General features: G+C 35.4%; 1 protein-coding gene across 3 annotated transcripts in view; it reads right to left on the bottom strand.

Annotated features, from left to right (window-relative positions):
* Magi3 (membrane associated guanylate kinase, WW and PDZ domain containing 3) overlaps positions 1-13103 on the bottom strand; it is a 224715-nt gene that overhangs the window by 41644 nt on the left and 169968 nt on the right. For all 3 annotated transcript variants that reach the window (XM_085677890.2, XM_085677889.2, XM_048442276.3), the window contains exon 11: positions 11589-11620. In XM_085677890.2, the coding sequence (XP_085534016.2) occupies positions 11589-11620 (32 nt within the window). The remainder of the gene's footprint in view (positions 1-11588; positions 11621-13103) is intronic.

Genomic DNA, 13103 nt, shown 5'->3' with positions numbered 1-13103 from the left:
GAAAACGACCAAAAATAACTTTAGGAGGATGTTTGAGGCCCTTAAAGAGGAAATCAAAAATTCACTCAAAGAAATGGAGAAAAGACAAACAAAAAAAAGAAATCAACAAATCCCTTAAAAAAAAACAAACAAGAAAAAGCAATAAAACAGATGAAAAAAATGATTCAAGACTTGAAGACTGGAATAGAGACAATAAAGTAAACACAAGCCAAGGAAATTCTGGAAATGGAAATTATGAGAAAATGATCAGAAACCACAAATGCAAGCATAAACAGCAGAATGCAAGAGATGGAAGAGAAAATCTCAAGCACTGAAGATACAATAGAGGAAATAGACTCATTGGTCAAAGAAAACATTAAACTAACAAAAGCTTAACAGAAAATATCCAGGAAATATGGACACCATAAAAAGACCAAACCTAAGAATAATAGGGATAGAAGGAGAGAAGTCCAACTCAAAAGCACAGAAAATATATTCAACAAAATAATAGAAGAAAACTTTCTGAATCTAAAGAAAGATATGCTTATGAAGGTACAAGAAGCTTACAAAACACCAAACAGACTGGATCAAAAAAAAAATGTTCCCTTGTTACACAATAATCAAAACACTAAACATACAGATTAAAGAAAAGAATATTAGAGCTGCAAAGGTAAAACACCAAGTAACATATAACGGCAGACCTATCAGAATTACACCTGACTTCTCAATGGAAACAATGAAAGCCAGAAGGTCAAGTGTTATGCAGACATTAAGAGACCACAGATGCTAGCCCAGACTACTATACCCAGCAAAACTTTCAATCATCATAGATGGACAAAACAAGATATTCCATGACAGAACCAGATTAAACCAACACCTAGCAACGAACCCAGCCCTACACAAATACTAGAAGGAAGACTCCAACCCAAAGAAGTTAGCCACATTCACACAAACACAGATAATAGATGATTTCACAACAGCAAATCCCAAAGAAGGGAAAAACACACACAACAGCATCACCACAAACAAAAACTAAAATAGCAGGAATTAGCAATTATTGGTCATTAATATCTCTTAATATAAATGGATTCAACTCACCTATAAAAAGACACAGGTTAACAGATTGGATATGAAAACAGAATCTATCCTTCTGCTGTATACAAGAAACACACCTCAATCTCAAAGGCAGGCATTGCCTCAGAGTAAAGGGTTGGGAAAAATTTTTCCAAACAAATGGACCTTAGAAACAAGCTGGTGTAGCAATCCTAATATCTAACTAAATAGACTTCAAACTGAAATCAATCAGAAGAGACAAAGGGCATTTCATATTAGTCACAGGAAAAATCCATCAAGAGGAAACCTCAATACTGAACATCTATGCCACCCAAACAAGGGCACCCTCTTATGTAAAAGAAACACTTCTAAAGTTTAAATCACACATTAAACCCCACACACTAATAGTGAGACACTTTAACAGCACACTCTAACCACTAGACAGTTCTGCCAGACAGAAACTTAACAGACAAATAAGGGAACTAACAGATATTATGAATCAAATGTACCTAACAGACATCTATAGAACATTCCATGCAAACATAAAAGAATATACCTTCTTCTCAGCACCTCATGGAACCTTCTCATTACCATATGATGTATGGTATGTGAGGGTGTACAGATAGAGGTCAGAGAAGAACTTTCAGAAGTCAGTTCTCTCCTTCCTCTGTAAGTTCTAGGAACTAACTGGGGTGGTTAGCCAGGCAGAACAAGAACCTTTGATCACTGATCTATCTCACTGGCTACAAAGTGATTTCTTATAACAATTATAAATAGCTATCTCACTGGCTACAAAGTAATTTCTTATAATAATTATAAATAAAAAATTCAACAAATAACTAAAAAAAGACTTTGAGACTAGCTACAAAGTGATTTCTTATAACAATTATAAATAGCTATCTCACTGGCTACAAAGTGATTTCTTATAATAATTATAAATAAAAATTCAACAAATAACTAAAAAAAGAGTTTGAGATCAGCTCTGTATTCTGAAATTTGTTGAGAAGAAGATTCACAGGTATATGTATATAGTATTCAACACTGCCTAGAATTCAGGACTAACAGTATTGCTCACTGACCTAGACACAGTGAGATAGCAGGAAGATGACAGTGCTGTTGTGGAAACTTCTTCAGCCAATAGCATTTAAGATACCAGCCCACTTTGGGCATTGTTTTGTGTACTATAAATGCAGACGAAAAGCATGCATGGTCCTCGTTGCTGCTGGATTCAGTTGCAGTTTCCAGTGCATGCAGAGGACTGCGTATCACTGCCCTTATTGTGAGTTTATCCCCAAATAAATAAACTTTTGCTATACTCCATTCTGGGCTATTGTGGAACTCTTCGGTGCAACAACAAATTGGTGCCCACATGGCCTGACTCCATGCCATTGCCGGGCCCTGGCTAGATCCCTGCCTGTAGTTTTTCCTACCCCATGCAGCTGAATTACTCCTCTGAAGCTGGACTACCCCTCTGTTGCAAGTGCACAAGGTTTGGCTTGGCTGGTCTGCTGGAACATGGCAAATTCCTGCCGGCCAGTGCCCGTGTGGCTTGGTTTTACCTATGCAGCTGAGTTACCGCTGCCACGGTTTCTGCTATAACTCCTTCGTTGTTTTCTCTGGCCTATGTGTTTAGGATCTGCTCCTGAGTTTCAACTGCTGCCATGCCTGCTCTGAGCAGGCCGAGCTCAGACCCTTGGAGCTCTAACCCTGCACTTGGAATACAGGTTTACATTCCCAGTTCAGATCCACAAATGCCTAGCCTGAGCTCTGGCCAGTTGCCTCACAGTTCGTGACTGCCTGCAAGATCTGGGATCCTTTACCTTCTGCCCAACTCAAACTTTCTCCATAGGTGAATGTGCTGCTCTTAAGTAATTAACTAAATGTGTTAGTAATTCTAAGTCTCAGGTAATTCAGGTACTGATCTAGAACCTCCCTTACTGCTGCAGCTGTGACATCTGCTGGCCAATCTTGATTATAAAACTTACAACAATTTTCTGAAAATTATAAGAGTTAAGTTAATTTGGTTTAATAAATAAATAAATAAATTTGAAAATTGTAAGCCAACCCCAAGAAAACGGCAGACAATATCACCATCCAGGAATTTAACAACCTTTTTGTTTTTTGCTATGGATGGACTTCTGCAAGAGCTATATGGACCTACTTGGTACATATATTTTTGTGGCCATGGAGGCTATTAGTTTTCTTCTTCATATTATATCCTTAAAGAAATGGTTTGATAACAGACTCAAGAATTAGAAACTTTTAGAAATGATACAGTCTTTATAGACTAGTAAAGTAATGAGAAGTTAGGTGAAAGGGTGCATACTATTGAAAATGACAACCTTAATCTGACAGGCAAAATTCAATCCACGGTCAATGGGTTATGAAACCTTGCAAAATGGTATGAAGAGATTATCTGAAAGGATTCACAGTGTTGAAATTGACAAGAAAAATTTATTAAAAAGTTATAGGATTACAGATAGAATATTCCTCCAGGAAGACAATCTACACGCCATCGTATAATCTCTAAAAATGAAAAAATTTTAAACCTTGGAATCATAAGTGCAGAATGAGAACCAGAAATTAATTGATTTGATGCAAACATTAGAAATATTCACAGGTCAAGAGATTCAGGATTTACAAAAGACAGTGATAAAAAAAAAATTGAACCTGTAGTAAAAAGGAGTGGCGGGCAGTTTTCCTCTGCCCGGCTTGCGGCTAGCTTTACCCAAAATAATTACATGGAAACTATATTCATTTAAACACTTCCTGGTCCATTATATCTAGACTCTTCTTGGCTAACTCTCACATCTTAATTAACCCATTTCTAATAATCTGTGTATTACCATGTGACTGTGGCTTATCGGGATGAGTCTAACCTATTTCTGTCTCGGAGAGGAGAGTCATGGTGTCTGCCTGACTCTGCTTTCTTTCTCCCAGTATTTTGTTTGGTTTCCTCTGCCTGTCTAAGCCGCTGTCCTATCAAAAGGCCAAGGAAGTTTCTTTATTTGACCAATGAAAGCAACACAAAGAAAGAATACCCTCCTACATCATTTCCCCTTTTTCTGTTTAAACAAAAAGAAAGGCTTTCACTTTAACATAGTAAAATTCATATAACAAAATAGTTATCAAGCCAGAATTAGTTACAATATTAGATCTATTTTATCTTTTATCATAACAATGGAAAACTATAACTAACCACTTTTTAACTCCATCACATCATTGGTTTCAATTAGTCTGTGTGGTGCTAGACGATGGACCACAGTTACAGGGGAAGTGCTACTAGAGAGAGGAGGCTAAAGCCCTGGAATACCAAGGTAGAGTAATAGGATTTGAGGCTTCCCAATATCAAATTCTTGGTGAGGGCCATTATGCTGATCCACAGATTCAAGCTATTTACATTGAACACATCTCATCCTTATGCCATACAGTAGCCTTGAATGCTTGAGACAGAACTCAAGAATCAAAAAGAAGAACTGAATCATATACTAAGGTCATATAAGGTCCAACAGAACCCTTTAATGACTTTTTACAAAGATTCACTAAAGCTGTACAAATAGGGGTAACAGATCCAAAAGTTAGATGAGTACTTATTGAATCTCTGGCTTTTGAAAATGCCACTTAGAATGCAAAAACCTACTTGGGCCTTTAAAGGTCAGAGCAGCACCAGTGGATAAATAGATCCTGAACACATTCAATTTGGAATCATTTCACAATAATACTGAGGCTTGGGTAGGAGAAGCAATTTTTAAAGGTATGAAGAGACATCAAAATACCAAATATTTTACTTGTGGTAGAATAGGATATATAGTAGACAAAGCATTCCTAGAAATAATGTTTCTTCTGGTAATAACAAAAATAGAAGGTCTTAATCTTCTGAATTATATAGAAGGTACAGCAAAGGCCGTCACTGGACAAATAAATGTAGATCAAAAATAGATAAATAAGGCAATCCATTATCAACAGGAAACTCCTAAGGCGGGGTCTCTTAAAAGCCCCTAGGTCAAATGTGGTCCAGTCATTCCCAGTTACTGTGAAGGACATGCCTCCCCAGGAAAATTAGATAATCCAGTGTCTGTTGTAAAAAACCATACTGCTCTAAATGACAGAATAAACATGGAGGATGAATCAAAAATTCAAGTAGAAAATAGGAAGAGTATATTTTGGCAGACTTCTATAAATGACCAAAGACCAAAGCTTCTCAGCTTTGTAATTATAACTGAAGGATTATTGGACATGGGTACAGATGTGATTATTAATAATCCAGAATCTTGGAAGCTGAGTTGGTCTCTTTAGGAGGCGAAGATCAATTCCTAGGAATTGAACCCTATCTCAAGTAAAACAAAGCATGAGGTGGTTTGAATGCATAGGGCCAAAAGGACCAGAGAGGAAGGTTGATGCCATATGTGGCTAAAATAGCAGTGAATCTATGGAATCGTGATCTGTTGCAACTATAAAATAAGCATATTAACATTCCTGCAGTCTCATAAAAGGAACATAAACCAACACGTTTTGCTGGGAAGGATATTATGAGGTACTATTAAAAAAAAAGTCACCAACCATTCAGGCTATAAAAAAAACCCCCACAAAAGAACTAGCAAAATTTCAGAGGTACCAATGACCCTACCTTTAAAATGGTTAACTAAGACACCTATATGAGGTAAATAATGGCCTTTAACAATAGAGAAAATGCAGGCCTAAGAACAGCTGGTATAGGAGCAACTACATACTCAACATATTGAAGAATCAACTAGCCCTTGGAATTCTGTACTTGCTGTTAAAAAGAAATCTGAAAAATTGAGAATGATAACAGATCTAAGAGCTATTAATAAGGTGACTCAACCAATGAGCCCTCTACAATTTGGAAATCCTTTGCCTTTCTTATTGCCTAAAGGATGGCCTCTTATAGTTATTGATTTAAAAGATTGTTTTTTCACAATACCTTTGCAAGAAAAAGACAGAGAAATTTGTCTTCACAGTGCCTACTTATAATAATCCTCAGCCTACTAAAAGGTTATCAATGGAAAGTCCTCACACGTGAATGACGAATAGCCCCACCTTATGCCAATATTTTATAAGTCAGCCATTGTCAATAATACATAAACAATTTCCTGAATATATAGTATACCACTACATGAATGTCATTTTTGCTATCTGATTCAAATGTAGATATTTTAGAAAGAATGTTGAAGAGGTTAAAAAAAAGTTTTGCCTAGTTGGGGATTACAAATTGCTCCTGAAAAAATACAAAAAGGAGATTATATCAATTATGTAGGGTTATAAAATAGGTTTACAGGAAAGTAGGACACAAAAAGTGCAAATTAGGAGAGATTTATTGCAGACTCTTAATGAATTCCAAAGATTGCTAGGAGATATTTTTAATCTATGGCCCACTTCTGGGATAAAACCTGATCAAATAATTCATTTAAACAAAATCTTAGATGGTGACAAAGACTTAAATAGTCCCAGGGAATTATCAAGTAATGCTGAGAAAGAACTGACTAAACAGAAACTACAGGAAGTACATGTAGATCATGTTGATCTAAATCTTGACTGTATTCTGGCCATATTACCCTCCAAATATTCCTCTACAGGAATTTTAATGCAGAGGGAAGATATTGTCTTAGAATAAAATGAGTAAAAAATTAAAATCTTTTATGGAAAAGACATCTGAATTAGTTATAAAATTAAAACTGAGACTTCATCAATTAGCAGGAATGGACACAGCAGAAATTATAGTAACTTTTATTAATGATGAAATTAACAAATTACGGGAAGACAATGAACCATGGCAAAGAACTTGTATTCATTTTTTTGGATATATTAATAACAACTATCCCAAAAGCAATAGAATTAAACATATAAAGAGAACTAATTGGATCTTTTCTCTCATTGTATGTGACACACCAATAATTGGAGCCCCTATATTCTATACTAATGCAAATAAATTAGGAAAGGCAGGTTACAAATCAGAAAATCTAGGTAAAGTGGGGCAAAGCCCTTATGATTCTGTCCAAAATTCAGAATTAGATGCTATTCTTATTTTACTAAGGGATTTTTAAAGAACATCAATATAGTTACTGATTCACAGTATGTATAAAAAGTTGTTTTGCATATTAAAATCACTGAATTTATACCAGATGATACAGAATTGACTTAATTATCTATTCAGATTCAAGATATAATCATCAATAGACTTTGTCCCACATCAATCGCATATGAGTCCGCCAGACACTCTAGCACAAGGTAATGCAGAAACTGATCAATTATTGATTGTAAATGTGCTGAAGGTCTCAGAATTTCATAAAAAAATCATGTCAATAGCAAAGGTTTAAAAAAGGACTTTTCCATTATGTAGCAACAAGCTAATGAGATTATAAGATGTCCTACTTGTTCTTTATATAACCAAACACCACTACTGCAGGAAGTAACCCAATGGTTACTCAAAGGAATGAAATCTGGCAGATGGATGTGTTCCACTTTGTAGAATTTGGGAAAATGAAATATGTACACCACACCACTGATAACTATTCAGGTTTTCAATGTGCAACTGCTTTGAGTTTGGAAAAGTCTGACTCAGTAATCACAAATATACTAGAAATCATGGCCGTCATAGGTGATCCTGAACAAATAAAGACAGACAATGGTTCAGCATATGTCTCTAAGAAAATGAAACATTTTTGTTTATTATAATATAAAACATATTAAAGGTACACCACACCATCCTACAGGAAGATCAAATCAAATTACAAAGGATATGTTAAACAAACTGAAACAGATGAAAAATACCCCCAGAAATAGATTGCAAATGCTTTATTAACCTTGAATTTTCTTAATGCTAATGAGAAAGGAACATAGGCAGCAGAAAGATACTGATAGTAGAAAAACTTCTGAATTAAATCAGCGGGTGTGTATCAAGGATGTATTGACCTCAGAATGGAAAGCAGAAGATGTGCTTTGTTGGAAAAGGGTTTTGATTCTTCTTTTCACAGGAGAAAAGCTACGGATACAATCAAAGTTAATCAAGATTTGGTTTGAAATGAAGAAACCTCTTGATAAAAGAGAAATGACAGCTTATCCACAGAAATGACAATCCATAGGTTGTAAAGAAACCTTATTAGGGTTGGGGCAGGGTTCTGTTCTTGTCTTTACAGGAAAATACTCATCTTTGAAAAGTCATGGACATCTAGATGCTTTAAGAAGAAAAGATAGCTATCAAAAAAGAATCTTAAATCTGCAGGGTAAGATCTTATTGACATACATATAATAGTAGTCGTCATTTATTAAAAATCAAAGTTATCTCTGGAGTTGCACAATGGCTATCCTTCTCTAAAACCAATTCAGAGTTTCTGTCTCATATCAGGGGCCACCTGGTGTAGGATAGAAGGAAGATAAAATCTAGGGAATACTACTATTAAAATTCTGCTTTCACTTCTTCCCGTACCTATTTTTATCTCTATGGTACATTTTATTGAATATTATGTCTATATGAATAACTTTTAAGTTTTCCACAATGAACAAAAAAAGTTTCCTGCAGTAATCTTTGAAGTTTCAGGAAGAATATGGGGCCCCACAACAACAATTCCACCTGGTTGATATGATGCCATTATGCGAATAGCAGCACTAAAATCAGTTTTGGATTAAAAACTACTCAAGATGATTTCAACTTGGCTAGCTGACATGGTGCACTTTCTTACAACATTCTGCCCAGAACTTCAAATAAGAATTTCAGAAAAACCCTACCATCTACTCAAAGACTATCTGCAATTGTAGCAGATAGTAATCTTGAAATTTAGCCATCATTTTAGTTTTTATAGGATCCCATAGAAATAACATCGCCCCCATGACAGGGGGAAGTAATCACAGAAGACAACATGCCCTCTCCCAACAAAGTTTGTCATCAGGGTTAGGAACATCTACTAGGGGTTTGTTATAAGTGGTATAGGGCTAGGAGTGGAATGAAGTAGGCTCAGGGATCTCTTTTGGAAAAAAAAAGGAAAATAAATAAGATGGGATAATAGGTAGATTATTACTTGTGAGCTATTACTTATAGACAATTTACATTGGTATAAATTCATGTATATTGATATAAATTCAAATTATATTAGTTATATTGAACATGCTCCTATTTCTGTTTAAAATATTGGTACACCTATGCAAAGTTATTTTGTCATATTGTATGTATACATGTTTCTACCTTTGTTTAATATATTGATGCAATTTTAGGATATATTTATCATATTGCACTGTATATTTCTACCTCTGATTAAGATACATACATACATACACACATACAGTTTACATTTTGAGGTTATGGTCCTCATTTTCTACACATTTCTTTAAAGATTATTTAATTTGCTAATATGAAGCCTTAGTCTTTAAGTTAGAAAGGTATGAAAAATTACAGATCAATAGTCATTCATGTTTGTCATACATATAGTTAGACTAGTCAGGTCCTTTATATGTACAGAGATTGTATTCTGCATAGATAGGTAACCTTCAAACACTTCAAAAAACTGTAGAATATGGTATTTAAGTAACTTAGAATTCTGTTGATGTGAGACACAATTGTTCTTGGCAGCACCGTCCTATTTCCGAGAGAATGTTAGGCACTGAAGACATTCCACTTGGAGCTTTTTTTCTTCTTGGCAAAACTGTCCTTGACTACTCACAAAATGCACGGTGTCCAAACTGGACAAGCAGGATACAAGCAAAAAGACTGCCAAACCTTGCCAAGACAGGGTAAGAAGGTTTTGCAAATTTTCCTTCCTCTGAAAATGGTCTGTCAGATATTCTAGGCCTTAGTGAAAGTTAGTTGCCCAACATTGCAAATGAGACTTTGGGAGGTTGTCCAGGTAGCTGGTGGCCTGTGTCATTTCTTGAAACTTCTGAAAGTTGCCTGATTGCATTTACTCAGGTAATATTATTTCCCTTCTCAGGTTTTTGATGGGGTTGAAGATTAGATAGTCATAGTTACTTTCCTCTCATGACTTAGCCAAGCCATTTTTAATGTAAGACTTTGACTCCTTAGAATAGGATAACTATTGAAACATTTAGCATACATTTCTTGTTTATATTGTTCATGCTGATTGCAATTTTAATTTTTATGTAAATTTTGCCTCTTCCTTTTCCTGGACAATAATTGATATTTGTTCTTATTGTATATAGTTTTTTATTGGGCTTAGAACTCTTTTATTTAGACAACAGGGAGGTGGTGTGGGAACTCCTTCAGTCAATAGCCTTTAAGATATCAGTTCACTTTGGGCATGGTCTCATGTACTACAAATGCAGACAAAAAGTGTAAGCAGCCCTCTTTGCTGCTGAATTCAGTTCCAGTTCTCAATGCATGCAGAGGATTGCAGATTGCTACCTTTACTTTGAGTTTATCCCCCAAATAATTGTGAAATTCTGTGGTACAACAACAAATCAAAGTTATCTATCTCTCCTTTCTCTACATCCTCTAGGATTCTGTTAGCATCACCATAGGTCACCAGAGTCTTCTATCATCAACACTGCATAGTTGCAGGGGAACCCATTATGAAATGGATATAGAGCTAAAAGTGATTGCTATAGAAAGGGGAGAAATGTAGAAAAATATAGTGTACTCTTAACTAATTAGACAAAACTTCTGTTCATACTGGAATTAATGGTAGAGAAAGTCCATTAAAAAAAAAAGTAGATTCTAAATGAGGTCCCTCTTTCCTATGCTCTGATCCATTCAACAGCAACTTTGCAGACTTGGTGTGTTGGAAGCAATCAACCTATTTCATACCATGTGGTCTTTCCTGGAGAAACCTATGTCTTTTCATAGAAACCATCTTTCTATTTCAAGTTGGCCAAACCATTAATTAAGCTGAGATCTTAAATATAATTGTCTTTCTATCCATGTAAATACCCACAAATGTGTTATGCCTGGTATAGTTTCTTTCACAATAATAGCACTTGGCACCACCATTTTAAATGTCTATTTTCTCCATATCAATCTTTAAATAGGTTTCTCAGTTATTCAAAGAAGCAATAAAAAAAAGACACTGTTTCAAATCTAATAGTCTTATAATTTGATATAAGAAGAGTTAGCTCAAAAGTTTTGCTTAGTCTTAACTGTGAGACCGTTTAAATATGGGTATTTACAGTCTCCATGAAAATATAATGAGCTACTATTTTTTTCCTTGGGCACCAACAAGAAGATGTACCAATAGTTGGCCATCTGTCCTAACATTTAGCTGCTTCTTCCCTGGCTTCTCTGGAAAAAAAAAAAAAAACCTAAAAGGATGTTTACTCAGGTTCTTCAGTGGCCAACTTTACAATCTTGTGAGCGGAACTGTTGGTAATCTGGGCCTCCAGTGTTTTCCAGCAGTCAGCCTGAACCAACACAGTATATCCTCACAGGGAGTTTTCTACCCACGCCTTGGAGTTTCTGATCTAAGCCTACGGCAGCAAACCTCTCTTTGACTTCTCACAGACATTCTCATAGCAAGAAGCTGCTCTTCCAGAGGGGAATGAGGCACCTCTTTCAGGGTATGGGGAACGCACTGGAGGATCACCATAGTACTTACCATCTTGGCAGTTTTAGTTGGTGAACGAGGACCTAAAATTAAAAAATAACCAAAATTCAAAAACAGAGGAAACACTTTTAGACCATAATCATTAATAATGTCTATGATAAAACTTCAATTTCAGTAGCCTAATAATAAACTCTATCTAGTATCAGCTGTGCATCAGGCATCAAACATCTATTATCTCCAATACTCTAACCTTCTTGATAGTTAAGGTTCCTTAAATCACAGAAACAGTAGTAAGCAGAGAGGCAGCAAACTGGCATCAGTTCACCAAATATCAAACCTTGGGCTCTGCTATATTTGTTAAAAAAAAAAACTCTCAAGTATTCACAAAGATATTTCTTTTAAAGATCTATTTGTATTTTTTGTGTGTATACAATAGCTGGCTATTTGTTTTAATATTTGGCTACTTTTTACCTGGATCCTCTGAAGCAAACTAAAAGGATGTTTGCAAAGACTTTTCAATTGTCTGCTTTATGACATGAAAGATAGGACAGTTAGAAATGTACACACAAGGTGACCAGAAGAGGGCACTGGATGTCCTCCTCTATGCATTCCTTCTATACACTCCATCTACTCCTCTGAGGCAGAAGCAAGGTCTCTGCCTGAACCTAGGGCTCACATTTTCTTGGGTAGGCTAGAAGTCTCCATGCACTTCTGAGCTGAGGTGACAGGCATGCAAGAATTGTCTGGCTTGTTATATTGATGCTGGTATACCTGAACTCTATTGATCCACTTTCTCAGCCCCATCACAAAGATGATTTTTCCCCCTGACTCTGAGCATACTGTACTATATAACTTGGAAAAGATACCAAAATGGGTTGAAAAGAAAAGAAAAGAAAAGAAAAGGAAAGGAAAGAAAAATGAAAAAAGTATCCTAAGAAGTAATGTGTGCCTCAAATACAAAAAAAGAAAAAGAAAAAAGAAAAAAAAAGAGTCAGGGAGATAAGAAAGAAAGGCTAAACACTAGCTATTCATTGGTATTGACTTAAGAAAGCCTATTGAAATGCAGCTTTGTAGTTGGTTCTTAGAATTAGATTTATAATCATGTCAGTTGATGACCTTGAAAAATTAAATTTCCATTTTTTTCACATAAGCATGTGAGATTTAATCAACATTTGTAGGCAGATTGTAGAGCTTAAGATAAAGGACAGGTTAACATCTCTCTGTTTTACTCATACATAGAAATGCCAGCATTTCAAATCTCTGGCATGGTGTAGAGTTCCCGATGAAGCACCACTGACTAGAGAAAGCCAATTTCTATTATTGTTATCAACTGAGAAGATGAAATTAAGAGGAAGAATTGTATCTGATATAGCATAGTACCATGACTTTCTCTAATAATTAAAGTTATGAATTTAATTTTATAAAGACCTTCATAGTAAAGAAATTATAACCACTAATAACCAACATAGAGTTTAAAAAGATATTGTTGCTAAAACATGCAGACAGAGCCACAAGAAAAATAAATACGAATTGCCAGGGAAATGCTAGCAAAAGACACCTACACTG

The sequence above is a fragment of the Myodes glareolus genome, chromosome 17 (genome assembly GCF_982192425.1).
Source record: "Myodes glareolus chromosome 17, mMyoGla1.1, whole genome shotgun sequence".
NCBI classification, from domain to species: Eukaryota; Metazoa; Chordata; class Mammalia; order Rodentia; family Cricetidae; genus Myodes; species Myodes glareolus.
Note: the sequence above shows the minus strand (reverse complement) of the source record. Positions and strands in the feature narration are given on the sequence as shown.